Source organism: Mustelus asterias, chromosome 23 (genome assembly GCF_964213995.1).
Source record: "Mustelus asterias chromosome 23, sMusAst1.hap1.1, whole genome shotgun sequence".
Lineage (NCBI taxonomy): Eukaryota > Metazoa > Chordata > Chondrichthyes > Carcharhiniformes > Triakidae > Mustelus > Mustelus asterias.
In genome coordinates, this window is record NC_135823.1 from 32,265,862 (window position 1) to 32,280,375 (window position 14,514).

Here is a 14,514-nt window from a genome sequence, read left to right on the forward strand (position 1 = left end):
GGTGCAGCTGAACACTTGGAGAGATCAGGAAACACCAAATGCAAACTCTTTCAAAATGTCAGTACCTCAATGGCTGGATAGATAGTTATTGTTAGATTGAGATGCTAGGCACAGAATCTGGGAGTTCAAATAGATACAACAAGCATTTAGCATCAGAAAATAGGACATTAAAAATCAGCTGGTTCCAGTCCCAGAGTTGGCCTCAAGATCTAGGCTGTCAGTGCAGAGTGCAGGGGTGGAATGTCTTCCTGCTGTCCCAGTGCTGCACTGGAACACTGAGGGAGTGGGGGACAGCTGAGGGTGCTGTCTTTTGACTCAAATGTTAAACTGAGGCCTCATTGTCCGTTGTGAAGGGGAAGCACTATTTTGAAGGGGAGTAAGGCAATTGTCCATAATGTTTTGGCCATTATTTATTCCTCATCCAATCTCATTAAACAACAGATTCTAGCCATGGGAGCTGTTGTATACAACCTGACAGCTATATTCTTCCTACATTACGACAGTGACTACACTTCAAAAGTACATCACTGGCCAGAAGGCACATTGAGACATTCTGAGATTGTAAAACGTGTGATAAAAATGTGAATCTTTCTTTCTTCAAGCACCAATAACCGGAAGAAATCCCAAATTCTCAGAGTGGGGAATAAATGCGACTTTGCCAAATTCTCCACATTCCATAAACAATTAAAAATCAACTTACATTCTTTTTGCAGAAGTGATGGGGGTTAGATGAAGAGGGTTTGGGAGAAAGTTTATGTGGAGCATAAACACCAGCCGTGGACCAGTTAGGCCGACAGCCTGTTTCTAGTCTGTAGACTCTCTGCAATGTTCTGGCAGAGGTTTGTAAACACAGATGTGTTTGAAAAAGAGCAACAAGATACTAGTGGACAGCAGTCCATCCACCCCTTCCTCACTGTGGCGTGATCTCACTATTCAATCCCAATTCTTACTCACGCTAATCATGAAACTGGTTTCCACATGCCAACAGCTAAGGTACCAGGGAGACATGTCCTTACATGCTGGAGAAACATGTTCAGCGCAGTGTGGCACCTTCCCTGCAATGTTGGATGGGGGTCTTAAAGTGAAAGAGCAAAGATTGAGCTACTTTGAGGTAAGTTGTTTGTCAGTGATCTCTGAGAAACATGTTGTGTGGCTGCTACATGAACATGGCTGTGATGCCCTTCATTACTGCACTCCCCGATTATCTAGGGTCACACAAGATGATTAACCATTTTCAACGCCAGTCCTTTATTGTCACTGGGTCAGAATCCTGGAACTCCCGACTTAACGTCAGGAATACTTTCACCACATCGACTGCAGTGGTTCAAGAAGACGGTTCACCACCACCACCTTCTCAAGGGCAGCTGGAGAGGGGCAATAAGTGCCACTGATGCTCACATCCCAAGCATGAATTATGAGGCGGGCTGCTAACAGCTTAATGTGCAGCCATTGACCATTCTGATTGAGGAAAGCTTTTCAAGTTGATTGAATGCTGAACCCTCCGGATCCCTATCCAAGCCCACACACACTCTTAGCCCCGCTGCCTTCCTACTATCGGACACAGGGAGGAAAACTACTGGGGTGCCAACTCTGGTTGAGGTATTCCTGCTGGTTTCATCACATGACCTCCAACCACAATCCGCAACACCCCCCCCAACCCCCTCTTCTTCCCCCCCCCCCCCCCCCCCCCAATCACCATCACACACACTCCACACATTGTCCATCCTCCAGATACGCTGCCTTCCCGTGGCCATGTAGAAAGTAAATGGACTCTTCATTTCCCAACTGAATTAATCTTTAACAGTTAGGGCAGTAACCTCCTTCCCCAATTGTCAATATTTTTTATACCAATAAATGAAGATTTCAGAGAGAATGAAAAGTTGCACAAGTCTATTTAGTTCCCCAATAAACTTTCTCCTGCAGCTCTGTTCTGAGGATTAATCTCCGATTCCTGGGGTTGGTAACTAACACTGCGGGTGCCAACACAGCCATGCAATAATCCAGAACCTATCGCACATCAGGGAACAAAGGGGCTGTATGCAAAGCGGTCCCTTTAAGATGTGTGATCATGCGGCAATCTTAAAGGGACCACACAGTGCAACAAAAGGGCCGCATAAATTGAAGGCACATTAGGGGCAGCCTGGTTGGCACCCCTAAAAACTAAACAATTCTAATCCATGCAAATACTGGCTGCATCAAACACCACAGCCTATTACAAACATTAAAAAAACACAGCTCCTTTCTTAGTGAAACTTTTGGGAAGTTTGAGCCAGACAGGTCCTAGCATGCAATATATCTCAATGAGGTCATCTGTTGCCATAGTTACACAGCAGGGAGCCTCCCCATTTCCCCTCCCCCACCCCACCTCACCCTAGGGCGACAGACCATAAGATCGTGCCAGAATTAGAATGTCTTCATATTCAATTTAAAGCTAACAGAAAAATGAAATCGAAAGCCAGTCACCCACGACATCGGGCAGGATTAACATCTCATGACATCAGGGGAGAAACGCCTCTGGATTTTACAGATGCCTTCAAAATAGAATAGTGTTATTAAAATGACAGCGCAAGAATAAACAGGTGGCCGAGGATCTGCCTGAAACACCCCTCCCCCCTTCTGATATGGTGGGTGTAAGAGAACCTGGGCATCTGAAAGGTACCATGTCAACATTGAAGGAGAGCAGGGGAGTTCTCCTTGGCTTCCTGGCTAATATTTATCCCTCAATCGACACCACTAAAAAACAGATTGCCTGCTCATTAGCACCTTGTTGATTGTGGAAACTTGCTTCACTCAAATTGTAATGTAGAAAACGCAGCGGCCAATGAACATTACTTTTCAAAAAAAGCACTTCATTGGTTGTAAAAACATTTTGGGATGTCCCTGCGGTTTAAAGGTGCTATGTAAATGCAGGTCCTTCTGTTTGATGAGTTGAGTCTGCTTTTTTCAGGCGACCATTCTCTTCTTGAGAAAGCAAGTTGGACGCCAGTACGGAAAGGCATGAGGAAATTTTGACAAGGTATTAAGAAGCTCTTGTTTGCAATTCATCCCCCACCGTCCATCCCAACACATGAACAATCACTCAAGAACGAGGTGCCGAGGTGGTCAGCATCTTTGAAACGAAAGGGAGAAAGTTTATGGCGTGTGGAGGGAGGAAAGGAGAGAATGTCCAGATAGATGGTTGGCAGAGGGGGTACGGTGTTTCACCCTTCAGTTAAAGCTACTCACATCAGCAAAGTTGGAATCAAACAAAACAACAGAGCCAGATTGGTCTAAACTCTTGCTATACACTGTCCAATATTAACTCCCCTGCAAAAGCTTTTGGTGGTGTGATGCTGGCAGATCCTAACCACGAGGCCCAATGTGAATGGCGCTGGTCAGTTGCTCAGTGAAAGCAGCAGCTTTCCAGCCTAGTGGCAAGGCGAAGGCCAGGATGGGAAAAAGGCCAATATTGGGTAGGGCACCAGCACTGAGAAGGCCCCCAACAACAAGTCAAATCTGGCCACCGGGGAAGAAAGGGGGAAGGACGGCCTGGATTTTGCAGGGCTGGGGAGGGAAGCTGGGCATCGAGGGTGACAGAGTCCAGACTTTGCTTGCCAGGCCCGGCGGGGCCCAGTGCCCAGCAGGGAGAAAGTTTATTCATGCTGAATTCAGAGTGGCTAAATGAGTGCCTCACTCAGGAACAGGTCAGAATGTCCTGAGATGCCACCCGTGTAACATAAGCCTAATGTGCATTGATTAATGAGGCTGTCATGGGATTCTCACCAGAGTCAGCAGAATTAAAATTGGGGAACAACAGCTTGCATTTATATAGCACCTTTAACACCAAGGTGCTGCACAGAACCCTGGTTAAGTAAACATTGACACTGAGTCACATTGTGGGCAGGTGATGAAAAGGTTAGTCAAAGAGGTTGTTATATCATTCCAAAATGATGTGGGGTGTATATTGTTTACATGAACAAGTATATCCATAAGGCCACATCAGGCACTATGGGTGTGTGTAACAAACTCACATTGTAGCATTCAGCCACAGAGGAAGCAATGTGACAAACTATACAAACCAAAAGCTCCAGAATCCATGTCAAATGTGTGATTTCTTTTGGAGTTCTGGAAACCACAAGACATAATGAAGGTAGCTTTTGATGAACGTCTTAAAGGAGGAGGAGAGAGAGAGAGCGATAGAGAGAGAGAGAGAGAGAGCGAGAGAGAGAGAGAGGGAGAGACAGAGAGGTACAGGGATGGATTTCAGAGTTTGGGACCCGGTCGGTTAGAAGAATAACCGCCAATGGCGAAGCAACTAAAATCAGAGATGTTGAGGATACCGGCATTAGAAAAGCTCTGGAGGGTTGTCGGGATGGAGCAGTTACAGAGGTTGGGAGGGGCAAAGCCATGGGAAAGTTAAAAGCAAGGAGAAGGTTTTTCAAATCGGGGTGTTGCAGGACAGGGAAGCCAATGTGAAGCAGTGAAGATTGGGAGTGGAATGGAGAGCATGTAAACTGCTTTCTCACTCCTTTCCTGCCTGTCAGAAAGGGTTGTTTAAAAATCCCACCCTTAGAAATGCAACTAGCATCCTGGGGACAGAAGGGGGGTTCAGGGGTCAGCCCCAAGCTGGGGGTGTAAGCAGTTTGGATAGATCACACCAGCAGGATTGGCCCACAGGAGGTTACTCACTTGGTGAACGGCCTGTGAAGTAGTTATAATACTGCGAGACGTAGGTCAGGATGCTCAGTCTGTCCGGGACTTTCAACGCCACCATGTCCTCCGCGTCCAGCAGCGCTGGAATTCCCAACTCCTCCTCCGCCACTCGGAATGCCTGAAAGCAACAGCAAGAGTTCAGGTGACAGGTTTTGCAAAGACTGACTCCCAGTCTGACAGGAATGTCCAAAGCAGTTTGCCCCCCCCCCAAGAATATTTTTATTAAAGGCAGCAGGAAAAACTGTAAAAACGGTGTCCAGCAAACACCCGAGAATTTAAATCCAAATAAGAAACGCAAGTGAGATGAAGTGGGAGAGAAAGATGAGATCAGATGAGTCATTCTCACAAAATCATAAAGAGTCGGTGCAGACTCAATGGGCCGAATGGCCTCCTTCTGCACTGCAGGGATTCTATAATTCTAGGTTTCTTACAAGGATTACAGCTCTTAGCTGTGTCTCAGTGGACAGCACTCTCATCTCGCAACCAGAAACTTCAGAGTTAGGACCGAATTTCCCCAGGGTTGCTGGGGGGAAGTGGGGGGGGGCTAGATTTTGCTAGCAGCATTGGGAACCCACTGGCAAGCAGCCAATTAGGCGGCTGTCCCCAGGAATACAGTCCCCCCCCCTCCAATATAACTCCTGAAAAGGGTGGTCATCAGACCCCCATTTGGCCCTGACATCCAAATCCCAAAGTTTACAGGAAAATCTTGCCCATGAGCACCAGAAACCTAGACTGAGGTTCCAGTGCAGGACTGAGGCAGTGCTGCACTGTCGGAGGTGCTGCTTTTCAGATGAGTCTTTTTAAACCGAAACCGTTCTCTCAGGAAGGCATTGAAGGCCCCCTGGCACTACATCAAAGGAGAGCAGGTATGTTCTCCCTGTTGTCCCAGCCAATATTTGTCACTCAACCAATACAATCTCCCTGTTCATTCTCTCATTGAGGTTGTTGGATCTTGCTGTGTACAAATTAGCTGTTGTGACTCTAACATTACAACAGTGACTAAGCTTCAAAAACATTTCCCTGGCTGCAAAATACTTTAGGGGATCCCGCGGGTGATGAATCAGGCCTTTGAAATGCAAGTTATTTTGTCAGTGGAGGTCAGAAATGTGCTATAAATGGAAGCAAATACGGGCTATTGAAGAGAAATATTCCTCAAGTACATTAAAGCAACACCAGCGTCCACAGGTTAACAATGTTCAAACTTCCAACCTCATTTCATAGCTCAAGAAAACTTGAAGCTGAGGGATTCATTCCATCGGTAAGGATGGCTTCAGACACATTGATCTCCAATTGCCGACATAGCTAATTCAGGGAGATGAATAGAAAATGCACAGCAGATCAGATGGCACAGTGATTAGCACTGCTGCCTCACAGCGCCAGGGACACAGGGTCGATTCCCGGCCAGGGTCAGCACTGTTGTGTGGGGAGCGGGGAACCTCAGGGGACAAGTAGTGCGTGGGGAAGTTGGAAGGAAGCCTTGTACAGGGCAGACTGTGGCAGGTAGAGAGGGCCTCTTGCCTTGCCCGGACTTCTCGCCCCTCAGCCTGCTGCTAGGTGCCCACCTCCTGGCACCCAAATCAGCTCTTGTCAGAGCTGGGAGACTGGAAGCTGACTGGAAAATACCAGCCAGCCTCCTCTTAATTGGCCCTAACAAGGCTCTAAATGAGCCTAATTAGTAGCCCGCTGTTTGGACATGGGGATGGCTATGCCACCTCTAAACCCGCCTCTGCCCAATCAGCTGGTTCTGGGAACTGCATTGAGAAACTGGCATGCCACTGGTGCTGGTATTCTTGGGCCTTGTTCATTCCCACTATTGCCTTCAGCGGAGCCCCAACCTCCAGCCCAGCACATTTATATCCATTCACCCACATGGTCCGCTGGTCAATATGCGCTGTAGCTAAGGCCAAGCATCCTTAGCTTGGCCAATGGAGGATCTCTTAGTTTCAATGACTCATCCGTGCCTCCGGCAGAGTTCTCTCACATCGACCCTTCAATTGAATTTTGCAAAAGGGTAAGGAAGGTGGAGATGGAAGAGAAATTTCCCACTAAAGAAGATGGAAAAAGATTGCTCCCATTCTGATGGCATGATCCACTCAGCTCTCTTCACTATCCAGCTGTTGACTGATCTGTTTATAATTTAGTTTAAATGTTATTTATTAGTGACACAAGTAGGCTCACATTAACACTGCAATGAAGCTACTGTGAAAATCCCCCAATCGCCACACTCCGGTGCCTGCTTGAGTACACTGAGGGAGAATTTAGCATGGCCAATGCACCTAACTAGCACGTCTTTCAGACTGTGGGAGGAAACCGGAACATCCAGAGGAGACCCATGCAGACACGGGGAGAACATGCACACTCCGCACAGACAGTGATCCAGGCCGGGAATCGAACCCGGGTCCCTGGCGCTGTGAAGCACCAGAGCTAACCCACCCCCCAAACATTAATTAGAAACAATAATAGGGGAAAAGAAAACTGACAGGATTTTGGAGATGTTTGGGTTAACTGAGGAGAGTGAGCACAGATTTGTGAAAGGTTGATTGTATTTGGCTGATCTAATTGAACTTTACAGTGAAGTTACAGAGAAAGTTAAAGGAAAATAAATGGATGTTGTCTTGAGGAATTTTTAAAATGTGTTTGACGAAGTACAACATAAAAGGCTGATTAAGAAAATTCAGGCTTGGGGAACGGGAGGGTCAGTGTCAGCTTGAATAAAGAATTGGCATAAGAACAGAAAACAGTGAGTGTTATTAAATGGTTTTTCAGACTGGAGGATGGGAGTCAGTGGTGTTCCCCAAGGGTCAGTACAAGGACCACTGCCGTTTCCATATTGTATATAAATGACTCGGATATTGGAATTCAGAGTCAAATTTCATAAATTGCCAATGATTCCACACTTGGAGGTACGGCAGGCAGGGAGGATGATCTCACTCAGCTGAAATGGGGTGTGGATAAATCAGCAGAATGGACAGACTGAGAGATGGAATTTAATACAAAGATGTGTGAGCGGATACATATTGGCAGAAGGGAAAGGGAAAAGCAATATGGACTTAATGACACTGTTCGAAAGGTGACCTGGGGGTTCATATACAAAACTCTTTGAAGATGGCAGAACATGTTGAGGGACAGTTAGAGAAGCATATGGGATCTTGGGCTTCATAAATGAAAGTATCGAGTATAAAATCCTGGAAATCATGCTGACCTTGTCTAAACCTCTGGTTAGGCCACAACTTAAATACTGTGACCAGTTCTGATCAACACTCTTCAGGAAAGAAGAGGGGGTCCTCGAGAGGAGATGTCCCAGGATGGTTGCTGGGATGAGGGATTTTAACTACAAGGTTAGTTCAGAGAAGCTGGGATTGTTTTCCTTGGAGCAAAGGAGGTTGGGAGATTTGACAGAGGTGTACAAGATGATGACAGATTTAGATAAGGTGGACAAAGAAAAGCTGCTCTCATTAGCTGATAGTACTAGGAACTGGGAACACATACTTACAGAGAAGAGATGCAGGGGAGATGTGAGGAAGAATTATTTTTATGTAGCGAGTTGCAGCTCACTGCCCCACAGTGATACAGGAAGTGGAGCTAGTGAATGATTTCAAATAGAAGTAGGACACGCAAGGGAAATAAACTTGCAGGGCAACAGGGATAGAGCGGGGGAATGGGACTAATTAGTTTGATCTACAGAGAGCCGGCCAAATGGGCCAAATGGCCTCCTTCTATACCGTAATGACTCCACCGCGCACATTTCCAAATGCACACACTATTCAGTGAATTTCTCCCAAGTGCACAGTCACCCCAGCTGATGATCAGCTAACACAGGACGCGGGATCTGACCTGACTCCTTGCTGCTTTGTAGTTTCCCCAGCCAGCAATATACTCACCAATCGAGTCACCGAAGCATTGCAGTCAAAGATTTATTGGCCAAAAACAAGTGATATTTACACAGAGCAATTTATGTGCCCCCATTATATTTTAACTAACGACGCTGAGGGCAAAGGATCACCAACGATTACAGTCTGCAATTTCATTTCTAAATCCGAGTGAGTCATTTAAAAATAGAAATACAGAACGTAATTGATTTACACATCTCATTTCAAACCTCTACCAGAAGTGCAGGTGTTCCCTTTGCACTGACATACAGTGAACAGAGAAGGGTCTCCAGACTCTACAGCGATGAACTCAGTAGTTGTCACCTCTCTTACACAAAAAAATTAATAACAAAATTGTATACACAGTTTAATTAATATTGTGATTATCCAGGGCCTTTTTATAATGATGTTAGAATTCTCCATTTGCCAATCATACATTACTGCTTACATTTATTAAGAAATATTTACGAAAATATAAAAACTTATTATTTACCAATCAAATTTGATTTACTCCCAGCATGCAGTCCAATCTAACAAATGACAACTTATCAAAAAGTTTTTTTTTAAATGTCTTTTTAATTAATCTATAAAGAGCTACATTTGCTTTTGGAACATTAGAAACTGTATTTCACAATGTATGAGGTGACTGAATTTGTGTCACCTACAGCATGGTGACAGTGCAGAAGAAGGTCATTCAATCCACCATATCTGTGCTAGCTCTCTGTAAGAGCTACTCAGCTGGTCCCACTCCCCTGCTTTTTCCCTGAACTTTCCTGCATTTTCTTTCCTCTTCAGGTGGTTATTCCCTTTTGAAATCCACCACCCAGAAGCAAAAAAACAGTAAAAACTGGGAAGTAGGAATACTGGTCCAAACTGGTCTTGTCTACCTTTACATGGAACACCAGTAAAAAGTGGGAAATGAGAAGACAGGTCCAAACTGTTTTTTCCCTTCTGGACGCTGACTCTGTCCCCTCCACATTCAGATTCCAATCACTCGCCACAGAAGTAAGTTTTTCCTAATGTCAGTGTTGTTCTTTTCCCATCCATCTTAAATTGGTGTCCTCTGGTTCTCAACTGCTCTGCCAATGGGAACAGTTTCTCTCCATCTGCTCCGCTCAGATATCAAACCCCTCCATCAAATCTCCTCGCTACCTTCTCTTCTCGAAGGAGATTTGATTTGATTTGGTTTATTATTGTCACATATATTGGGATACAGTGAAAAGTATTGTTTCTTGCACGCTAAACAAACAAAGCATACCAATCATAGAGTACATAGGGGAGGAGGAAAGGAGAGCGTGCAGAATGTAGTGTTACAGTCATAGCTAGGGTGCAGAGAAAGATCAACTTAATGCAAGGTAGGTCCATTCCAAAGTGTGATATCAGCAGGGAAGAAGCTGTTTTTGAGTCGATTGGTACGTGATCTCAGACTTTTGTATCTTTTTCCGATGAAAGAAGGTGGAAAAGAGAATGTCCGGGGTGCGTGAGGGCCTTGATTATGCTGAGTGCTTTTCTGAGGCAGCGGGAAGTGTAGACAGAGTCAATGAATGGGAGGCTGGTTTGCGTGATGGACTGGGTTATGTTCACAATCCTTTGTAGTTTCTTGCGGTCTTGGGCAGAGCAGGAGCCATACCAAGCTGTGATATATCTGGAAAGAATGCTTTCTATGGTGCATCTGTAAAAATTGGTGAGAGTCATAGCTGACATGCTGAATTTCCTTAGCCTCCTGAGAAAACAGGGCATTGGTGGGCTGTTGGAGGGACCAGGGCATGTTGTTGGCGATCTGGACACCTAGAAGCTTGAAGCTCTCGACCATTTCCACTTCATCACCAGAACAGCCCCAGCTTTGCCATCTATCCAAGTAACTGAACTCACTCATCCCGGGGGCCATTCTCCTAATCATCTTTTCTGCACCCTCTCTAAAAAAATTCACATCCATCCTAAAATGTGGCGCCCAGAATTGGATGCAATACTTTCGGTTGAGGCTATACCAGCATTTTATACACCACAATCTCTTTCCTTTTGTACTCTGTAACCTATGAGGTTCCCTGTGTTTGATTTTGTTTGGTTCTAGGGCAGGGAGAGCAGACAAGCTAAATGCGCTTGTTAAGTAACTGAGTGGGTTTCCAGTGAGAGGAGGGACTGATAGTATGGTAAGCATCTGGGGATAAGATTCATTAAAACATGGGGCACGCCTGTTTGAATTTCCGAAACACTCTTGCATCACCTGGACAAAGTCAGGCTTGTACAATAAAGAGACAAGGGTGAATAGTAAGAATATCAATGATGTTGTCTGGAGCAGAGAGAATAAGCTGCTGCGTGCCAGGAATTGTCGAGCTGATGTCTGCCAGTGAGCGATTGTGTTCAGACATGTGAAACACAAGCTAAGGCCTATCTTCCTCTCCGATTGTAGTGCTTACTTGGGAGCAAGTCTGTGCACTTCACAATACAAATCCTTTTAACTTTACACAATTGCTAGTGTCATACAGGGTGCTTACGGATATTGTGTGTCCTTGGAGCAAACCTCAGGGCTCTGGGCCTCCACCCAATTATCCAGTTGATTGACTACATAAAAACACATGACCTTTTGGCCAAACCTGCAGCATGAAAGCGGTCACTTACTCAGAATGCCCTAACTATAATACAATGGTGTGGAGATGCCGGCGTTGGACTGGGGTAAGCACAGTAAAAAGTCTCATAACACCAGGTTAAAGTCCAACAGGTTTATTTGGTAGCACGAGCTTTTGGAGCGCTGCCCCTTCATCAGGTGACTCAATGGTTGTGCCCAATCTGTAACAACTCTTCATTCTAGATTGACGTCATGCTATTAAGGCAAAACCTTGAGACCTGAGCGGTAAGGATAGATGGCCTGCCCCTGGGACTTCGCTCTCTGGGCGTGGGGATCTAGATACAAGCCTTTAAGGAAAATGTGAAGGAATTGGATAAACAGTCTTCCTCTGGGCTCCAGGTTCAATTAAAGCAGGACTCAGCTAAACACGTCACCCTCAAAAGACCAGGGAAGATTCAGGCAACATTTTTTTCCAACAGGAGTGTATCCTCCGAGAGTCAGATTTCCAAACAGATCCATTATTTTCGCTTAAGCATGAGGGTTCAGGGGGCAGGAAGTTGTGCTCATAGGGTTGAGTAGGGTGGAAGGAGCCTATCTCAGCATGGACCGGTTGGGCTGAATGGCCTGTTTCTGTGCTGATCAATCAATTCTATGAAACCACAAGTCACAAAAGGAATTCTCCAGTGTGTTATCATTCCTCATCCTCACTGTAGCTTTGACAAGGCGGGTCCCATCCTCCTTCAGCCACTGTCCCCCAAGCTGTGTGTGCTTGAGAAGGAACAAACGAGAGGGAATGTGGAACTTCAAGGTCATGCCCTGAACTTGCACAATTTTCCATCTGTTGTGCAATTCCCCGCCTATATCTCAAAATCTGACAAGATCAGGTCAAAACATGTTCATTGTTCAAAGTCAGTTAGGAGATTTGCTTTCAGTTTCACACAGGCTCTGACCTCCCCATTTACAGGCTCACTTCAATCATCAGCTTAGGGTCATTGAAGATATTAGAGATACGCAGGCAACTTCTTTGTACTGTAACGGGTGGCATTCAATGTGACAGCATCATCAAAACCCACCGTGTTGACTGCTGCAGAGTCCACTAACCCTGGCCAGAGGACCCAGTGAAGAAAAGGGTCTTCAAAGAACGATGACCAACATCTTTAAACTGATGTGGTGATTGGCTGCAAGAAACCCAAATTAGACCTTTGATCCTCAGAGGGTGATGTGTCAGGGAGTCACCTCTTCACACAGAATATGGTGGAAATCTGGAACTATCTCCCCCAGAAACCTTTGGCAGCTGAGAATCGATTCCAGAAGTTCAGATTAGTCGATTTTTGTTAAACAGAGGCTATCAAACCGAGAGTTAAAATCAGCATGATCTAATTGAATGGCAAACCAGATTCATGCAGCTGAGTGGCCAATTTCTGTTCTTTTGTTTCACTGTGCAATAACCAGTTACAGAATTTGAAAGAAGCAGAGAGTTCCTTTGCTCTCTGTTACACTCTTACTGAGGGTCGACTGCAATGTAATAAAGAACCAAACCTTCTGTTCTAAGTGTTGGCTGAAAGATCAATAATGGGCAGGACACCAGGGAGAACTCACTTCAAAATTGCACCTTGGGATCTTTGACTTGCACTTGAAAGGGCAGATGTGACCTTAGTCTAATGTCTTATCCCAAAGAAGCAGGTTCAGCAGTGCAGCATTCCCTCTGGAAATGCTAACTTGGATATGTGCCTAACTCTTGGGAAAGGAACTTGAATTCATAACTCTCTGATTCCGAGATGAGCCGGTTACCCACCAGGCCACAGCATCAGGTCAACAATGGATCAACATGCAGAACACAAAGTGTATTGAACTGGGGCTGTCCTAAGACTGAACTTACTCAGGAGGACACAGTATGAGACATTGAGGAGCAGGGAGAGGGGACTGGCCCAATAAGTTTATTTAAAAATAAGGGGCATATTTTCACTGCTGAGGTGGGTAGCTTGAGTTGGAAAATTGCCAGACTCAGACCTGTTTCAGTTTAAAGGGCCCCTCCAGATCCAATTTTTGTTCTGGGGGAGGGGGGGACAAAATCAAGTAAGGCCCACTGACCCTGAGAACAGATCCTGGGTGACCACAGAGCGGGCAATTGTCAAGGAGGCTTTGGTTCTCTGGAACTTTATTCCAGTTGTTTCATATTCTGTTAAACTCTTTATACCTAAACACTCACCCCCTCACTCCCACCGCCCCCCCCCCCTCATAGCACCCCATACCACCTCCATGCCAACACATGCCCCTAACCATCATACTCTCATGCCACCTCATATCCCACCCCCCCCCCCCACTCTTCTCCATGCCAACTCTTGTCCTACCCAGCCTCCATGTACCCTCAAACCCACATGCTACCTCCATGCCAGCTCATCATCCCTCATTTCCCTCCATAACCACTCAACCAGCACCCAAAATAGGCAGAGCTTAGAGGTCATGTATTGATGAAAAAAACTTCTAACTCCTAAAGCAACTCTCACTCATACACACTTAATAATGAAGGATCGCCCATTCAAGAAACACATTCAAAGCTTTCAAATCTCCTGAAGAGGGTAATCTCTTCTAAAAATAAGCACATTTCTACGCAGATTCTACATCAAAGATAGCTAATCCTTTAATAGCCTCTTTAAGATGAGAACTCAGAACTCCCTACTGAGAAAATTGAATCTTTTGAAACCTGGCCAAATATCCATGAAAATACGTCTTGAGGAAATGCCAACAAGGATTGAAACTGCATAAGTAGATCATTTTTTAACTTCTAACCTAATCCAGGTGGTCTGTCAATCAGAGCAGTCCAGTAGAGGGTTTATTAAAACTCTGATAGCTTAAGCCTTTTTTCCCCCGAGTTTAAAGAGTGGGGGATTGAAAAAAGGTTCATATCCTGACACTTGTACAGACCTTATCTGTCCTACATCTATTCCATCAATTTGTGATTCTCATACTGTGGGTTAAAGTCCTTGCAATATAACACTATCTATTCAACTTAGCACAAAGTTCAAATGACCCTGCTGAGGTTAGGCTCACCAGCTGTGTGAATCACACCTTGCCTCCTTTACTGACTGGCAGAAGTTGGATTTGTCAGAAATGGGGGCAGGACTTCTGGATCTAGGAAAATCTGGCCCTATGTTTTAACTCACGCATTTCAATCCCATTTCTCTGCAAAAAGGCAACTAAAGTATGCAGGATTATTGGGAAGGACCAGAGGAGTGGGTCTAATTGATAGCTATATCGTAAATGAGCTGAATCACCAGCTTCTGTGCTGTAAGATGTTATGATGTTCTTCTTGAACCCACTTGGGTGGCACGGTGTCACAGTGGTTAGCCCTGCTTCCTCACAGCGCCAGGGACCCGGGTTCGATTC

The 14,514-nt window shown here is 45.4% G+C and overlaps 1 protein-coding gene across 2 annotated transcripts in view; it reads right to left on the reverse strand.

Moving 5' to 3' along the window:
• micall2a (mical-like 2a) overlaps positions 1-14,514 on the reverse strand; it is a 92,855-nt gene that overhangs the window by 50,148 nt on the left and 28,193 nt on the right. For both annotated transcript variants that reach the window (XM_078240201.1, XM_078240200.1), the window contains exon 3: positions 4,669-4,810. In XM_078240201.1, coding sequence (XP_078096327.1) covers positions 4,669-4,810 — 142 coding nt within the window. The remainder of the gene's footprint in view (positions 1-4,668; positions 4,811-14,514) is intronic.